Here is a 20721-nt window from a genome sequence, read left to right on the forward strand (position 1 = left end):
TTAATAAATATCGAAATTCAAGTAGATTTATTTGATAATAATCGAAATTCAAGTAGATGTATTTAATAATAATCGAAATTCAAGTAGATATATTTGATAATAATCTAAATTCATGTAGATTTATTTGATAAAAATCGAAATTCAAGCAGATGTATTTGATAATAATCGAAATTCAAGTAGATGTATTTGATAATAATCGAAATTCAAGTAGATGTATTTAATAATAATCGAAATTCAAGTAGATGTATTTAATAATAATCGAAATTCATCGCCAAATTCCTAGTTTCCAATTCACGTTATCAATTGTATTACTCCCACTGTGTCTAGCCTTGAAATACATACCTTCATACATAATATGTTGATGTACACGTACCCACTGTATAACTCTTTTCGTTCACCGCCACTAATTATAGGATTATCTTTGGATGATATCCAAAATGTTGTGTAGCGACTTATCTTTCGATTATACTAAACATGTACGTAGCTATAGTAATAGAGTCGAGGTAACCTGTTCTCAGCAGATGAGTAGAATGGAATAAGTAAGACGCGCGTCCTAACAAGAGAGGAAGTGTGAGGAAAGGGGTTATGTGGATATTATTAATTCTGAGAAGACTATTTCATTCAAAGCAAGATAACGATGATAAACGAATAAACTGTCTTTAATCTACATTATGGACGTAATAATATAAAATTATTTAAAATTTATAACCCTTGATCGCAAGTATTTGAACAATGATTTCTGTGAAAGAATTTTCTTAAATTTTCCTTGTATTTTAAATATCTTTTCTTCTTATTTATGAGTACATAATTATTTTAGTGATTTAATTTGGAGTATTATGCCGTGTTGGGCTACCTCCTTCCTTAGCCAACGTTTCGGACAGCATTACATTGTCCATCATCAGGGCAGATGTGTTAAGATTGTGGTGAAGTGTGTGCAGTATATAGATTTGATACCGTGTAGCCATCTCCAATCTAATAAGAGCTGGTTATACAATTATTATTTGAGATTGTTTTTTCGTTTAGTTTTGGTGTAGCCGTCATTTATCGGATACCAAGTACTATTGAGCTTATCGTCTTTATTAATGCTAATGGGATGTTTATGAACTTCAATTGCCTCCGTAATTAGGATTGCACTAATTGTTTTGGGTCTTCCAAGGTTTTCAGGAACAAATCCAAAGTAATGGCCGGTTTCAATTAAATGCTCAGCAATTGCCGATTTGTCAGGGTGGCCGAGTTTACATGCTCGAAGTTTTGACCGAGTATAAGTATTCGTTTATCTAAACGTCTGTGAAATTACTAGTACATAATATTAATCGCGTCTTATAATGATTATAACAATAATAACAAACTGTTACAGCTAAGAATTATTGCTTATGTGCATTTATATATGCTTTTAAAGAAAGCTTTTATTAAAATTAATTACGTAGACAGAGCAAGTTTCATTCTCCACACGATGCACATATTTTTGAACAAGAATCTATCTATTTATGTAAAGAAGAGTGACTGTGGCGGGCGGGCGGCGTGGATTTGATTTTTATACAAATCTACAGTTTTATTCAGAGATTAAAGAAATTTTATCACTCTTGACTTTCTAAATTAGGGGAAGGTCGCACTCAACATGAGATTTCTAAAAACCACCCCATCCCCTTTTCCCTACCCTTAAAGCACAATTTTGATACTTCTTGAAGAAATTTTGCACATTTGACTTTCAAAATAAGAAAAAAATACTGTCTACATCTAATTTAGAAAAACTCTGTTTGTAGCCCGGGAAATGCCGGGTATTTCAGCTAGTTGTGCATAAAATTAATGCGAGAAGCAACTGCATTAAATGGAGAGTGAAGTCTAGTGTTCAATTATGAACAATATGGCGTCTTGTCTTATTTTGTTTCAGTTGAAGTGATATTTGTTGGACTTTGTATTTGGGAGTATGGGGCGTAGTTGAATTTATCTTGAAATTCCAGATAGTAAAACTGGGCAAGTTTTATGACTCATTATGCTACACCTCACTGTTCGAGCGTTATTAGAGGGACATTGTTTGTTTCATAGTTAGGATTGTAACATGTACCAATACATAAATTGATCCCAATCTACGCATCACTGATCGACGGTTATTTTTCGTTCTTTTACCGCAAATTATTTTGAAATAAATATATTTTTAAAAACGTTTATTTTTTGCATGAACCAATTTTGTATTAACGCTCAGTTTCCTTTGTGAACGTATATTATTCATTCATGCACGAATAATTTAAAATTATAAGTAATTGCTCCATCTTTTATGAGCATGTATTTCGTTATAATGCATGGGTAGGTTAGTTCAAAAGTGGATTTAGCAGAAAGCAGGGTTAAGTTAGAAATTTCAACAGAACATCACGGTGACATTTTAGTCTTGCAATCCCTCCCTTTGCAGAATTGCACATAAAATGTGGTTTCAACATTTGTCAGACTGTTTCTTCGTGTTTGAGTTTGAGCTCCTTTCCAATAACTTCTAAAGTTTGGAACCCATCGATATGTAGGTACACATTTTGATCTATTCCTGGCAATATCACAAATTTACTAGCATGTGAATATTTGTCTTAAAAACAATTTACTTTACATCCTCCTTCCACAAAATGAATCATTTTATCATTGATTTTAAAGTTTGTCAACGATAGTTTCACAATTTCGTTTATTGCAACAAAATTGCTCTTATTTAAAATTCTGGAAATTTCACTGTGCAAAATGTTTCGTACATATACTAAAATACGATAATTAATAAGAGAAATCGCAAATAAAAATGTTACTTCAAAATATTTTGTTAACAGTCTCTCCAATAACTTCTGCAGTCCTGGCCATTGTTACAAAATGACTGAGTGATTCTGAGTAAATTCTGTGAAATTTTCAATCACAGAATTTCATTTTAGAATCTATTTATTTAAAGAAAGTTCATACATGTACGAGTGATATAATTAATACTCTTGGTTATTTGAACCAACATTGATTTGCTCTAGTTATGTGGACTATGAATTTTAATTGAAGCTTTTTCGTTTTGTAATTTGGTATATTCATTGACCAGGTACTTTTATCGATCGGTCTATTTGTAAAAAATACAGTCTATTTGATACTATCTTGTGATTTACATCGAATCAATGATACCTCTAATAACTTCTAAAGCTCCATCGATACGTATATCATGCAGGTTCAATGTCATTGCAACCAAAATATCCTATTATGAAACATTACATTTCTGGAGGAATTTTAATACCATGATTTTTCATTTTATTATCTGGTCGCTTTGTAAAAAAGCAGTTTACCTTAAATTTATGGTGTGCCTAAATATTTCTCATTTCTAAGTAAAACATAAGATCGAATTAGTGACATCTCTAATAGCTTAAAAGTATTCGGCAGGAAATAGTCTCACGCGTACGGTCGGTCGACCGACGACGTTGCGATGACGAGCTGACGAGCTGGTAGCGAATCGCGTGGCACTTCAGCTCTTCAATCATTTGCGTACATATAACCGTACGAAACCGATATCATTTGCAGCCTAAGGCTTAGGCCAAAGGTTAGGTTGTGAGTCGCATAATTTACGCAACTTTCGGCTTCATTTAAAAGGGCGGTTTGTGCCACACAGCGACGTAAAATGAGTTGTCTGCCGACCTACTCGTGTAATTAAAAAAATGCAACTCACCACTCACAAAATTTCGCTCGCTTGGCCTCAGCCTTGGAGCCCACCCATCGTATCAGTACATATTCAAATTGCAACCAAATGTACTATCTCTATTTCTGTGGAATTTTGAAATCAGGATTTATAATTTTATAATCTGGTCTATTTCTAAAAAACAGTGTATTTCGTACCCTCTGGTGATTTAGCAAGTGGAACACGGTATCAGTGTAGGCGAAGGGGAGGTGGGGGCTTGATGGTCCATCGTAAGGGGCAGGAATTATTCACTCTACTCCTCCCCTTCCGTGTCCTCGATGCCCCCTCTCCCCTTCCTCAAAAGCTTGCCAAACCCTACCGATAATAATTCCCTTATTTAAAGCTAAACAATGAGTGCCAGGATGTCTTCACGGTGGTTCTATTTACTTATCGTCTATTGATCGAAGAACAATTAACTTTGTAAAACGCTGGCCACCTTTTGAAGTTTAAGAAATTAAAATTCTTAGAAGAAGTTCGACGGGTATTCATAATCATACCGTTCGTATAACAGGTTCTGAAATTCCAATCACGTGCACGTTTTAGTCTTTTTTTAAGTTCGGATACATGTGTATCTTGACTCTTGGAATATTAAGTATTGAAAAAATACTATTAAAAATGCAAGCCTTTGGGCGTATTTGAGGTAAAACCATGCATTACAAATGAGGATATACAATTTGGGAGGCCAGTATGGGTACCCCTGTCCCGGGAACCATTTATTGGATAACCAACACCCCTGCTATAGGTCACCCTAAGTGGTTCGCTACGTTTGGTAGTGGAGGCGGATGTGTTTGCCTATCTACTGCGTGGCGGGTCGGTTCGGAAGAGAGTGAATAAATCACATTTTTTGACCTCTCCAGCCGTACTCTCTCGACCCATCGCCTTGCACTACAGTGGGAGGGATGGATTCATACGTCCGTCACTCCTGGACACATTGACCCACTCCACATGCCCTTTCCTTCTCAAAAATTTCTCTCCTTCCTTTCCCTAAAAATACGCTTACACAACATCCCCAAAGATGACATAAACTTTGAGGGGATTTTTTTTTCCTCGGCCTCCTCCTATATGAAGCTAATGTAGGACGCTTAGGTAGTTTTAATATGTAGAGAGGATGGATGGTGAAAGGAGTATCCAAAGAGAATAAAATAATAACGGGTGGATGGAAGAAAAGAGTCCAGGACGTCCAAGAAAGATATGTAAATCTAAAACATTGAGTCTAGTCGATTCGGGTAGTGTCAATAGGCAGAATAACGAAGAATGTGTTTGAGACGATTTGTGCGAGATTTAATACGAAAAGTATTCTAGGACAGAGTGTTTTGCGTTCCATCCTCCCTTCCTACACCTCAGAATTCCATGACAGAGTGTTTTGCGTTCCATCCTCCCTGCCTACCCCTCAGAATTCCAGGACGGAGTGTTTTGCGTTCCATCCTCCCTCCCTACACTTCAGAATTCCAGGAAAGAGTGTTTTGCGTTCCATCCTCCCTCCCTACACCTCAGAATTCCAGGACAGAGTGTTTTGCGTTCCATCCTCCCTCCCTACACTTCAGAATTCCAGGACAGAGTGTTTTGCGTTCCATCCTCCCTGCCTACACCTCAGAATTCCAGGACAGAGTGTTTTGCGTTCCATCCTCCCTCCCTACACCTCAGAATTCCAGGACAGAGTGTTTTGCGTTCCATCCTCCCTCCCTACACTTCAGAATTCCAGGACAGAGTGTTTTGCGTTCCATCCTCCCTGCCTACACCTCAGAATTCCAGGACAGAGTGTTTTGCGTTCCATCCTCCCTGCCTACACCTCAGAATTCCAGGACAGAGTGTTTTGCGTTCCATCCTCCCTCCCTACACCTCAGAATTCCAGGACAGAGTGTTTTGCGTTCCATCCTCCCTGCCTACACCTCAGAATTCCAGGACAGAGTGTTTTGCGTTCCATCCTCTCTGCCTACACCTCGTGTACGTTACCTAACTTCCCTTAAACTCTTAACGACCTTGTCAAACATTTGTAAATCGAACTGTTTGCATATTTATAAAAGCTTATTTGAAAATGCTAGCTTTTTTCACCCATTGTGAATAATCACGAATGTTTTATAATTTCCTGTCATAGTGAACTACTGACGCTTCATTTGTAGGCAAATTCGCAAGAAAACCTATTCATTATATTGAAGTGAAGTGTCAATTTCCTATGAAATACGACTTAACATGAACTGTAACCTTTTGACTCTGAAATTATAAATAGAATTATTTCCATTAGGTATGTACCCAGAAAATGTACCTTAATCAATAAGTAGTATAAAACAAAGTCGCTATCCGCGTCTGTCTGTGCGCTTAGTACTTCGAAACTACGCAATGGATTTTGATCGAGTGAATGATTTGATGGATTTGATGTTTTCACTATCATTTAGAGAATATCTTATTATATGTAATAGATGCATATTATATTTATAGAAAGTAGAGAAAAAGTCTCCGATCAACGTCGGGTACACGTTAACTAGTTGGCTATAAATACACATACGGTCTTATTAAAAAAAAAATACAGTGTGTGGCAAGCCTACGCACGACGGAAGTGAAACTTTTAGTATTCTTCTCTCTCTCTTTTCATTTCATTCTCTCTTTTTTTCTGTCTTACGTTAGTTTGAAGATTATAGGTCAAATAATTCAACGACGAAGCATAGATTTTCTCTTTTTAATATTTTCTTATACATGAATGAATTTCGATATAAGTACAGTTCCAAAAATTTTCAATTTATTTACAGTTATGCAATACTATTTACAATTATTAAATATTACATACACAACAATATTACAATTAAAAATTTCGATTACGATTTACCAATCATGTGACATTTTCATTGTCACTTTCACGGATATTATTTCCTAATGTCGTGATAATTGGGTGATGGTAACTAAAGTGCGAGATATATACTTTAGCACTCAAATCCTTAATGAATCGTGCAAAAACTGCATCGATTGTTGTCCCCCGTCTAGTCGTACTAATTTTCCTATCATTAACCATATCCAAATTAAGGGTGTTTTTGAAAAAGTTCAATAACTCTACAGATTCATTCTTCGCGAAATTTACATTAAAATCTCCCGAAATAAACATTAGGATTAATAAATTAATTTTTATTTATATTTTAATATATTATATTAATTTATGAATTATTATTTTATGATTATACGAATATGTATTATTATTATGGATAGTACGTCAGTGGCTCCCTCACCTCAGTAAGCGACTGCGGTGAGAGAGCGACAGTGAACGGTGAGCGGTGGTGGGGGTCCCGTACCCCCACCACCAAATGATCACTGTTTTTCGTGACGGTCATGAGTCGGTTTTACTCCGGTCCTCGAAAATGCATGACGCGCGTAAAGAAGTTTCACTTCAACATGGTGTAAATATAACGCGGTGTGTAAGTCATAACAGGAACTTGACTTATTACTTAGCGTTTGTTTGGTTAAAACGGTCTTAAGACGAGACATCACTTGTGTACAAAAATATGCAATGCGCGTCCCTGGTGTATTGGAGAATTTGAATTTGCCCTATTAAATCTCTAAAATAAAGTGAGAATCTTAATGCCATAAGTGATGAAGTCGTGTAAAAACTATCCGGCGCGCGGCCCGACGTTATGGACGGACCTACGGTTGACTTTGCCATAACAGGCCTAGAGAATTGATCTTTCCGTGGGGTTAATTTGAATTATTTCTGATGAACGTATTACAAAAATCTCAAATGTTTCTAGAGGTATCCCTTGGGAAGTTACTAATTCATCGTCTAGAAAAATAAAATCTTGTGTTTACCTCTAATTTTAGAGTTGAAAAAAGATTTATAAAATTTTCACACCGTTTTAGATTAAAAAAAATAATGGTGAGGTCCTGTTTTTATTGATCTTAAATATAAATAACTTACATCTGTAGGGATCTCTGTAGAAACATATCTTATATTGCCTGAAAACAGTCCTAAACCAGGCTCAAGGCTGGCTTTACCACATTGTAATAATAATCTAACTAGTAGGACGGATAATGTATTAGTATAATGAGAAAATATATAGTATGGATTTATTAGATAACTAAATTTCACATGTATAAACCAACCACATTGTAAACAGTTGATTTCCCTTAAATAAAATAAATAACATCTCATTTTGAAAAAAAAAATTATTCCTTTCATCACCCGCTAAACTTCCCAAGCAGTTTTACAGCAGGTTGTATTCACAATAGTAAACATACACTAAAGCACACATGAAACGAGAAGCCACAACATGATACAGAAGTATGCTGGATATTATTTGCGATTTTCTCTGCCAAAAGTAATATCGTAATTGTTTTTAGGGTTATTATTCCATGTTGAACTTCCTCATTCTTTATCCAACGTTTCGGACATCGTTACGGTGTTCATCTTCAGGACAGACCCAAAAAGTAAAAACACGATAATTTTATCACGCTATTTTAAATCTCATTTTCTAGAGTGATCGCCAACGTCGGGGGGACCTGATACGGCACATAAAGAAGAAAAGATTTTAAATCTCAATAAAATACGATACGGTCACATTATTAATGAGAAGCATTATATATTTAACGTTCTTATCATTTGCACCATTATCTCTCATATAAATAGATTAAATTTAAGTATAATGTGCAATTTTGCTTGAAAACTGGAGAATTCACATTCAATTCATATTATGTTTTGAAAATTCCTTAGAAAATAAATTGAATCATTAGGTATTTATAATGATTACAGCGCCCTTGAGGCGATTTTGCACAAAAACGGTACTATACAAATCATCAAAATATTTTTTTAGTTTATATCCGGGTTAAATCTTCCCCACAGGAAAAACTAAACCCTTCCACACACTTTTCCAAATTGATTGTCTAGTCAATCCACATTATGCAAGTGCATTATATAAGAATTATAAATAAAAAATGATACAAAAACAACACGTCAAATCACCAGAGATCAAATGGAAAAATAATTTACAGACTCCAGATATTTTCATATCAGTGGGTTCGGCTCGGTAGAACTTCTAATTGGACCTATAAATCCTACTGATCCCTCAGTAAAAATATTTTTTAAATCTTTCGTGATCCTACATATATTTAAAATGACATTTGACATTGCATTTTTATGTATAAATTCTTTGACAGATATACCCCTAAATTTTGAATGAGAGTGCTCGGTATAATGCCAGTTAGTAGCCGAAATAACAAATGATAATATTTTTATAGTCTGAGAATGCCAAATTCTTTTAATTTCATTTCCTAAATCTGTGTATTTTCTTATTTTTTATTATTGTTATTATTATTACACTATTATAACACCTATACAGAATGCATCATTATTTGCAATTATCATAAATCTGTATACTTGTACAGTAAACAAGGCGCAAAATGTGTCATGTTCTGCCGACTACTAATAAAAGGAAGTGGATGCAATGACAACTTATGACGAATATTGAAAATTGTTTGAATAAAATGCATACAAAGTTTTTTTAAATAATAATAATAATAAATTTATTTCACATAAAAATCATACAATAAAACATGCGGAAACTTTGACTAGCCAACTAGGAATGGATCCTGTTTTAGGCCAGTCAAATTGACAAGTTTAGTTCATATTATAATTTAGTACTTAATATAAAACAAAACCGGTAAAATAAATAACAGCCAGATAGTAGTAATAAAAAGACAGATCACCACAGGAGTTGTAAGGTAGAAAAAATGGGAAGGGTAGTTTATAAGTTTATAACATAGTTGGATGATTAGAAAATAATCGATAGCATTGATAAATAAAGTACAGATTAATACAGAATTGACAATTGTGTTCAGAGGTGATAAATATGTGTTTTTGTATTGTATGTACTTTAAAAAATTATGTATCAGTGTTTTGACAATAATGTACATATATATTTTTTATAATTTTTATCATGAGATTATCTATTGATCAACATATCTTCACTTTTTACCCTCCCTAAATCAAGGAGCCAGTCGTTGACCAATTTGCGCAAAACATTTGTACTTTTCGTTTTCCAAGCATTAGGAATGATATTAAATAATATTTAATACATAATATTTACTTGTAACCAGGCTCCAAACTTTTGTGTGTTGCTTCATCTGTGTAAAACCTACAGAAGTAATATTTACCCAGCAGATAAAGAAGTGATTGGAGATACCAAAAAGGCGACTGGGGTAAAAACAGCCTAAGCGTATTTAAGGCAGTCGTCCCAAGGGTCAGTAAGGGATTGTACAAAAGTGCTGTAAAGTCGCTTGAAATGTTGCTCGACGTATGTTGCATGATCTTTGTACACGGCAGATAAGCTATGTAGCTTGTAGCTTAGTAAACCGTCGGAACTGCAGATTTCTGTTTTCGCAATTACTACTTTTGCGCTGAATGTCATTATCTTATCATCGTCAAATGGATTCACGGGAACGATTAGAACATGTAATTTAATTTTTTAATCAAGAGGCTAAGAATGGCGTGTAAATATGTAAGCAATAACAAACGACTGTGAATTAAGTCGGTCACTCATCAATCATCATATTTAACTTTAATGTAATGTAATGTAATTGTTAAAAATGATAATTAGAAGTTCAGTGTGTGATATCGGCGGTGTCGTGATAAATAACGAACGCCCACTGAAATCTGGTACCGCTAACTGTATACCACTGTTTTCAGGCTATTCCAATACAAATATTTGAATCAGTGGGCTCTCGGTATATCACGAACGGTTTTTGTCTTTACCGACCCGTGAGACCCTGCCAAAGTTGCTATTGCATCCACCTCTTCAATTGTGATTTGTAAATATATATCTTTACAAAGGTTCATCAATTTGTTTGTGTTCGAAGATGTGCCCTGATAATTATTTTGGTCGGTAGATGGCTTTGAAAGGGAGATAGATATAATTTGTGCTGGCAATAAACATTAATTTTACGATTTTCCACCCTCACTACCTTTTAGTATTTATAGTAAAGTGCCAAAATTTTAGGGTGAAGGGAACTTTCAATTAATTATAAAACTGTCAGAAACTTTTACCTGTCGCACATGCTCTCTATTTTATGGAGTTCACAGATCTCATATGTCTTAAAATTATGGTCAAATTGTATAATTTTAATCATTTAGAACAAGAGCATTTCGCTTTCCAAAATAATTTTTGAGTGCCTGACTATGTAGATTTTCCGTTTTAGAACAGTCAGGACGGGTTTTTCAATGTTAATTTTCAAGTTCTTTGAGTGATCTTTTATTATTTAAGTTCTGCGAAGAAACTTCCCCTTAACGATAAAATAACAGAACTTTAATAGGTCTTTCACAGAACTTGAAAATTAACGTTGAAAACTGATGAATTTTCAAATTCTGTGAAACAATTGGTCCTAAGTGTTCTACTCGCAGATAATGTAAACAATAAATATAGGCTATGAATCATTATTGGAAGTATTTATATGAACACCGCACAAGAGTCCCAACCGCTCCCCACCGTCGGGAGTCAGTATAACTAATGATTTTGTCTTATCCAATAAATTGAAAATAGTGAAGAAGACGGGGAACAGGAAGGTAGGGAGGTTGGGAAGTCACCAAACACAGATAAAGTCATTTCAAGCAACGTTTCCATTCTGAATTGTGGTCTTTTACCAGGGCGATACTGAGAGTATCTTCTTCCGGAACGTTCCTTGTGAAGATCAAAAAAGGGAGTATTTCTCCCCTTTTAGGACAGTGAGCTTAGGGTGGTTCACATAAATTCAAATGTAACATTGTCATAAAATGGCCAACTAGCGCCATTTAGCGATCCCCAATAAACGATTCAAGGTCCGAATATGCTTTTGCAAAATTTTTGATCAACATTAAATTATCATTAAAAAATGTCATGGCATTTGATGATATTGTTATATTTGAAATTCTGCGAAACATCTCAACACAAGTTTTTTACTGCAACAAATATACTAATTATTTTATATTTTCTTGTCCACAGTTGCCTTGGTCCGGTTCACAATCTTCTACAGCTCATCACTCCATAGTCCGAAATGACGTCACCAGCTTCTGTAATGGGATCACTAACGGCAATGGACACCCGCCCACAGCCGTCTGACTCTCTCCTGCAACTATACTGACAAGAAAATCCGCCATTCCTTTCGGGTCTTTCTGGTCACATTTATCATCTGTGTTAAAATCCTGTTCACTTATGACCTGGATGATTACGGCCAGTCCACCCTGTTAAAAGCAAGAAACTGGATAGTAAGTGTCGGTTTACTCCAGTCTACTTTATTAACAGACGTGATCAGGATGTTAAGGATCGGCCCACTCCAGTCTACCTTGTTAAAATCTGGTTAACTTGTGTACCTAAGGCCGTTTCACTACAATCCACCGTGCCTGTTAAGAAACCGGTTCACTAATGACCTGGATATTTAGGGCCAGTCCACCCTGCTAAAAGCCGGTTCTCTTTTGACCTGCGAGGTAAGGGCCAGTCTACTTAAATCCACTTTGTTTACACCGGTTAACTAATTAACGACCCGAATGATCCAGAGCAACTTAAGTCCACCCTGGTTGGTAAAGGTTGGTTCTCATATGACCTGGAAGTTAAGGACCGGCCCAGTTGGAGACCGGTCCACAAGTGACCTGGATATTAGGCCTAATGCACACGAGGCAGCGCCATGGTTTGCCCGCCAAAGAACATTATAGTTATATTTAAATATTGTTATCCATAATACTTTATACCTAGTCCTATGTTTTTTATCAATATTACCATCGCTTGATCATTATTTATATAGCATTTATCATACTCAGTAAATAAGTATCTACTGTTATCTTGTATCGTTGTACAGTTCAGTCACTTTAATTTAAACAGTAATTAATAAATATACCTGACTCAAAATAGATTGTGAATGGAAATAATTTATGAGAGAACAAAGTTACTCGCTTTTCATCGAATAAGATTTTTGGCTGACGCGTTTTCCACAATTCAATACCAACATCAGCAATAATTTATTATTTATAAGTTTCGTTGAAATCTAATAACATAATGTACGAAGGTAATATTGTTACGAACTGTGTGTGTTATCACAGGTGTTCTGTTACCTTATTATCTTGTCTCGTATCAGTTGCGTATTAATACGCCCTGAATTAATAATAATATAGGTATCGTAGAACATTGCGTGTAGTATTAATTATTGAGTGCTGCTACTAAAAAGTGGTATACATAAACTTTGGTCCGTGGAAACGGATAAAAATTTTGATAATTTATTTTTATATGCGTGATTTGAATGTTGTTAAAAATATACAAGGTGACTGGAACCCGGAGTGAAACATTTAAGGACAAAATTACTTCATAACTTCACCATTAAACATGTCAAAAAAAATAAATTGTTACTTTTTGATGTGGCTTTGACTAGATCTACGTGGTATTATGTGCATGAACATAGCAGGTACTTTCTTATAAACGTTTATTTTTCCCTAAAATTTTAATATGCCTATTTATCAATATTTATTGATTTCACATTTGATCTAAAACCGCTAATTCACAAAGAATTCGTATTATGATGGTTTTATGACGTAGACACCGCCTACCTAGTTTGCTGGCCGCTTATAAAATTTTTCTTCAAGACCCAGCACGTTTACAAACATCGGGAGGCGTGACATCACAACCGTCTTTCATGCTAATTCATTTTTAAATACCTTAATTTTTTTTTTTCTTAGAAAAAAATTAGAAACCACTTTATCAGCAGAATAATACCTTCTGAAGACTCCGCCTCTGACGGTATTATTCCGCTTCGATACGAGTACCAGTCACCTGTATACGTGTATCAGGTTATGTATGGAGTGAATCCTTCCTACAGCTATGGCCTGATGGCGCCCGTCCCTCCCGCCGACTGACTTTTCTGTGTTATTTGTTGAATATCCTCTTCCGGTAGCATTTCTTACGGGAACAGTCCATCAGGTCAACCAGTTTCAATGGCCACGGACAGTTAGAATAAGATAATATAGAGTTTTCCAATAAGAGGTGTTATTTTGATATTCAATCGTAAAAGATCAATGATTTCGTTGCTTGTGTGGCACGTAGCGCCGTCTTGTTGAAAGTAAACGTTGTCCAGATCAATACCATCCAATTCCGGCCATAAAAAATTATTAATCATCTCTCGATAGCGCAATCCATTCACCGTAACTGTTGCTCCAGCCTCATTTTCGAAAAATTAAGGTCCAATGACTCCGCCGGACCATAAACCGCACCAAACAGTCACACGTTGAGGATAGAGAGGCTTTTCAACCATAACTCTTGTGTTTTCCGAGCCCCAGATGCGACAATTTTGCTTGTTGACGAAGCCACCTAGGTGGAAATGGGCCTCATCACTCAAGATGATTTGCATTTGATTCACTCAAGTGAATTTTAATAATTGTAATGCGTTGTTGAAGCGTGTATCGTTCCATTTTTATTAATGGCGTAGTTTCTTCTTGTCAAATGTCAAAAAATGACAGCTTCAAAAGTAACATCTACCGAAATAGCGGGCAATTCAAAATAACACCTCTTATTGAAAAACCATGTATTACACATATATCTTAGTAACATAAAACACTAACAACCAGCACTTGTATGAATGAAGAGATCAATAAGAGATTTATATCAGCGGCGTGCAATCAAATTTCAGATTTTCAATAAATTTACTTCACCTCTGTGACAAGTAAGCCAGTGACTATCTTCGTTTTTTTTATAATAAAGCAAGGAATACTGTCACATGTTTCCAGGGGTTTTTCGAAAACCTTTGCTACAAATTTTAAATTCTTACATTTGGATGACAGCACCGCATGCAAGCATAACATTAATAAATATTTTGAAAAAAAGTATTCTTTTTGAATAATAATATTATAAAAACTCGTTATTTTCCTAAAAGCGCCTAATTTTTTTTGTACTGACATAGCACTTCTAAAGGGAACTAATTATTTTCAAAATTGATTTGGGCAGGACCTATCAGCAATATTACATTCCCTAGTAAGTACAAATGAAGATGTTGTTCCTTTTAAGATGGCGTAGAAATTTAATTGATATTAAATGTAATTACATATTTTTATATTGTTTTGGCACAGATTGCTTTTGATTTCTCGTTAACTGGAGTATAAACCGATACTTTAATTAGTTTTATTTTCTAAATTTATGAGAGATGAAAGAGTCATTAGTTTGTAAAAAATGTATTCCAACTTCCAATTTAGAATGAATATAGCGCCTTCCTACATAATAAAATCTAAGTAATTAAAATTAAAAGCCTAATTAATTAAATGTATAAGTATTGTTAAAAATATTTAATATACAAATTTTAGGAAAATCCCAGTCATTTTTATACGAATTGTTGTTGTGTATATATAGATAATTATTATAAGTCATAAATAAGTAATAAGTATTCTGTGGCAGCCTGTCCATTAATAAACAGCGTGGTGTGACTTTTTCAAATTCTTCCAATTTTTCTGAGGAAATTATGGATATCTTAAACTATTTATACTAACTGAAAGGAACTTTTTCCATACGAAAAAGTTCGAATATAAAAAATAATATAAAATATAAATTTTAAAGTTTTTTCCATTGCAAAAAGTTCGATTTTCAAAAACGAAATAAAGTCCAATTTGTAAATCATAATTTTATTCTGTGAAAACATAATTAAAAGTCACGGCACGCCCCTGCTGATCATTAATGTATATTTTTTTGCATAAGTCATATATTTTTAATGAAATGATTTTTTCTTTGATTTAATTTAAAGCATTTATTTATATTTGTAATAAACGTACATTATAATTATCGAGCCCTTCACTGGAAGCAATCGATTTAAATTGAGACCATTGACGTATGTAACCTCGTTAGGTACAAATACGCGACTCATTAATGTTTTATTGAATTCAGGCCGTTATAATTTTTTCTTTTTAAATTTGTTACGGAATAAAATAAGTAGAGGAAAGGAAGCATATTCGGAATACCATTTACATTTTAGGGTGCAGAAAATAAGATAAAAATGTTTTTACGAATAAAAGTCGATTTAAATGTTAAGAAACTAATAGTTTATTAGGAAACGAGAACAGAAATTAAAAAAAAATATTACAGTGCTTTTAAAAAATAAAAAATTAAAGAATGAGAAAAAATGCGTTTTTTTAAAAGTGCATGTAATTCGGAATAGTATATTCCAAATTATATTCACTTTTAATATTTCAGAATATAATAGTGTCTTGTTAATTATTTGCAATAATCACATACATACTCTTCTGTTTCGCATCCGGCACATTCATTGTGTACCCAGAGGTTGCACATTAGGCACTTGACCCAAAGTTCTCCCCTTACATCCTGACTGAAAGGACCATTGCAGAAAAAGCACACTGCGTCTTCATCGTTTGGTTTATTAGTTCCAGGAGGGATGACTATATCAGAAGAGGAACTGTCATCAATTACTTCCGATGCAGAAGAATCCGAGTCAGTAGCAATATCTGTCGTTTTTTTCTTTTTGGATTTTTTTGTACCCTTGGGCTTGTTCTTGGCAGTCCTCTTTTCCGGTTCATCTATTAGTTGCTTCTTGTATGGAGAACTTGATATAACAGTTGAAACCGCTGATTTACGCCCTCTATTGGATGTTTTTTTCCTAGTTTGCGGAATCGGGGAAACATCAAATGGGGTAATGATAGTGCGATTGGGTCTTCCACGCGAAGTCGACGGCTGGGGTTCAATCGCGACCAAGGAAGGACTTTGTTCTTCGGGTGGACTTTCCATTAAAGCTAATGGACGTGCTTCAACTTCCATCATGGGTGTTGTTGACGCTTCTGCACAATGCTGGACTTCAGACTCTTCAATTTCTGCAGCAAGAAAGTCAGCATCGCTAAAAATATGCCGGTTGAAGGGATAGATTCCACTAACTTTGAATCCATTTGCTGCAATCTCTCCGGTTTGGCATTTGCGATAAGCATTTCCAAATAACTCCGTTATGTCATATACTGACAAAGCTCGTGCGTTATTACGTAGCCACATACGAATTTCTTCGCTATAATAGGCCTTCAGAGGACTCATGAATGACCTGTCGAGGGGCTGAATTTTGTGTGTGCAGTGAGGAGGGAGTGATATTATGGAGACGTGATTCGCTCTAGCCAAATCTACAATCTCCAAGTTTTTTGTATGGCTATAATGACCATCCAAGATTAACAAAACCGGAGAGCTCTCGCTTGGTTTAGTTTTCTCCATGAAATGTAAAAACCATTGGGTAAATAGGTGAGTTTGTATCCACCCAGATGGATGACATGCTCCAACAGATCCAGCCGGGGCTCCTTTCATGAGCTGTAGATTCATATTTTTGCGGGGGAAAATTATCATTGGAGGCACATATATGCCTGATGCGCTCATACAAACCACAATAGTTATAAGAGACCCTCGTTCAGCCGAAGTTAGTGCACCGATTTGTTTTTTACCACGGCGTCCAATGATTTTCGGGATTTTACTTTGAACGATAGATAGTCCTGATTCATCTACGTTGAATATACGGTCGGCGGGGTAGTTTTTTTCTGAATACACATTTTCTAGTATGTCGTAAAATGTGTCCAATTTTTCTTTGGTAAAACCGATGGCTCTTGCAAACGAGGTTCCTGTAGGTTTTCTCATAGATAACACATTTTTGTGTCTATTTAGGAAGCCTTTCAACCAGTATCTGCCAGCAATTCCCGATTTAAAAGGAGTTGGATGATTATTTTTAACAGCCACTTGATAAGACAATCGTCGGATATCCATTTGTGTTAGACCATAGAATTTTTTTTCCATTACAAGGGCGTAGTCTACCAATTGTTTTTCGAACTCTGCACTAAAAACTGGTTTTCGGCCAATTTTCTTTGAGGTTAAAGTCAAAGGGTCCGCATCTTTTTCAGATACGAGTCGAAACAAAGTAGTACGTGGGACTTTAAAGTGTTTAGCTGCCATCAAATATCCCATTTTTTTTATTGCGAACAGCACTAATGGCTTCACACATATCATTCGAATCCCACTTCTTCCTTTTCTGGTACAAATTTGGTGACGACATCTCTGTAAAATTAAATAAAAGTACTTAAAAAAAATGAATATAATTTGGAATACTATTCCGATTTTGCATCACATTCCGTATTCCGCATTAGCAACATATAACCTAAAAGATCTTTCTTATATCACATGTCAACGTATTAAAAAATGCAAAAACGAAAGCCATACTATAAAAATATAACTCTTTCTGAAGTGATTTCATTTGTAATGTTATAAAATAGTTTGGAATATGGGGTGATTATATTGGATTAAAAACTCACCGAAAAAGTTTTGATAGGAGCAACTTCACAAAACACGTCAGCATTCATCCGCAGACACAAGAGAACTATTATACCGGCCAAAATCAAGGCTCACAGCTTCGACTTTCAATAGTTATAATTATTACCGATAGATTCCGCCACCCGAACCGAAGATAAGACGGTATTCCGAATTACCAACAGTATTCCAAATACTCTTCCTTTCCTCTACCTATTTATGTAATACATACATTAACCGCCGTTTTTCAGAACTCATAAAATGCTACAAAACACAGATAAACAAACACTTTTTACTGTCAAATCTAATAATCTAACGAAATGTCATTAGTTTCTTAATAACATGATAACCAAACGCAGCTAAAGCGTAACATTTTATAGATACGTAATTATAAACATGCAAAAAATAAAACATTAAAAAGATAACTACAAAACAAAACTGTAAACTTAAAAAAACTTAACTTAACTTAAACTTTTATAAACATACAATTCAAGCTACGGTTATAATTTTACATACTTAAAGGTTTATGACGAAAAAATTAGACGAAATTTCTTTATTACTGTAATTTTGACATTCCTGACTAATATTAATTATTGTAATACCTATACATATAGTAACCGGAAAATTATACGAATTAGCATTCATCGACTCATTTCTATTGACATCCAATATTTTTATAACTCCGATAAATTCCCCGTTGATATCTCGAATATCCGAACTCCATGTATTTTGCAATGGTATTAATTAAGTACTGTACCTATTAAGTACTGGTACTTAAGTAATTGTATATATTATTCCAATATTGTTTGTTTTTGCTGCTTTTTATCATAATAATTATTGTTGTTCATGTGATGTTATTTATAATATTCTATTTGTTGTTTTTAATATAAATAAATTTTGTAAATCAAAATATAAATCGTAACTTATTTATTATGTCTTATCCTTCAATTCCAAGATGTATCCAATATGAATCAGATAATATTTTTCTCTAAAGCTCGTGGAAGCGTCATATGAAATTAATTTAAAAGGATTGGTCTTTTTAGGCCAACGCAATTTTTTCAGCAAGTAGAATCCTTTCCGTCATGAGAACCTTTGCAATATCTCTTCAACAGACAAATAAAAGACAAGACGCCACACTGTTTGTGTAATTTGTTTCAAAGAGTGTGTTCACCATCAGGGCAGAAATAGTAAAAGTTACTAGGCACTATTTAAACAAAATAAGAGATGGTTTCTCACACTAACAATAAAATTACACAATATTCTCATACGCTTAGAACAGGGGTAGGGAACCTGCGGCCTGCGAGGGCTTTTAGTGTAGAGAACTGTTTTCTTTCACGGTGTTTCAAATACATTTTTAATACATTATTAGAAAACCCAGAGAAAGATATTACACAACTGACAAGAACTTACATACTCACCTACGAGAAAGTAGTTTAGACACTAATAAATTGGCTATCCAACATCCCTTTTTAATTATATAATTTTTGGTAAATATTTACCTACGACTACCGTTTTTAAAATACGTATTTAAAAATAAACAATCATTTGATTCATCTTAATGACAATAAAAAAATACTTTTTGCATTTATGATTTTGAAAATATTGATATTTAATATTATTTACGTAAATAATAATTTACGAGAAAATTTTCCGTATGACACACCATTTTGATACACCGAGTTCTCGCATACTTCGCGTTTGTTATTACGTAGTGTAGGGCACTGCCAACATAACAATTAAAAAACACAATCGGAAGCGAGAAACGCCAAAAATTCAAATATAATTAATAATAATTGATTACAAAATTAGCCAACAAACCTCTAATCGGAATCACTCAACTCAACTAACTGAGCTGTAGGCTCATTTTCTCCGTCGTTAAATGGATTATAGGCCTGACTTGCCATTTTGAAAAAGCGTGTACTCGGTCCCTGTGATGCGGAAGCGACCTTTCCCATAAAAATTCGCACAGGTAGCCTTCGTAGTGCAATTCGCTTCTTCCAAATCTAGGCACACTTCCCCGAACTTCCCGCCAACATCTTTCGATATTTTGAGTGTGAGCTCCACTTTCATGATCCACAAAAGTTACACTGTGGTTCACACTCATATGAACAAAACCTTCGTCTTGTAGACAATTGTACGCCTTCCAACAATCGGAAATGATGGTAGTTCCCGGCAAAATGTTTTCCTTGATCACTTGCAACAGCGTTTCTTTAGATCTGTTTGGAACCGAGCAGACAAACAATTTTTTGGATTCTCTCTCGAATCCGCCGAAAACCCACTTTCCATCTACCCGTCGACCCCTGTTATATTTGCGTTTTCCGATTTTTGCTTCATCAATTTCAACAGTCACACCAACCCACCCACTTTTTCCTTTGTTTTGTAACACCAATTTATACACACTTCCCTACAAAACGACGCCCAATCCACTGCAGTGCGGCTACTAATCTTTAACTCTTCAATTAAGAAAATCGTCCTTGGTGGTCGCAGAATTGCCCAATATAATACAAATCTACATATTACTTCAATCGATAATTTTGATTGCGAAAAAAATGTACATTTGCGAACTGAAGCAGTATAATTACATCTAGTTATTTTTTTCTGATTTAGTTGAACGGTGATTGTTTTCCCGCATTTAAAATTAAGGCGGGAAGTCAATGTACATACATTTCCGCACTTTTCACAATTTTTAAATCTTCTTATTACTTCGTGATTTCTTAACCATTCTAATAATACGTCCCTCTTTCCAATAATGTCCAAAAATTCCGCCAAGCCAATATCACACGATTCACA

The 20721-nt window shown here is 34.7% G+C and overlaps 1 protein-coding gene across 1 annotated transcript in view; it reads left to right on the plus strand.

The window, feature by feature from the left end:
• The window catches only part of LOC149420300 (putative G protein-coupled receptor Mth-like 1), a 122145-nt gene extending 106569 nt beyond the window's left edge, over positions 1-15576 (plus strand). Inside the window, exon 9 of the mRNA XM_089636079.1 lies at positions 11626-15576. Coding sequence (XP_089492205.1) covers positions 11626-11742 — 117 coding nt within the window. The 3' untranslated portion in view covers positions 11743-15576. The remainder of the gene's footprint in view (positions 1-11625) is intronic.
• The last annotated feature ends 5145 nt before the right edge of the window (positions 15577-20721 follow it).

The sequence above is a fragment of the Hesperophylax consimilis genome, chromosome 10, assembly GCF_061612785.1.
Source record: "Hesperophylax consimilis isolate HC1 chromosome 10, BYU_Hcon_1.0, whole genome shotgun sequence".
Taxonomy (NCBI): Eukaryota; Metazoa; Arthropoda; class Insecta; order Trichoptera; family Limnephilidae; genus Hesperophylax; species Hesperophylax consimilis.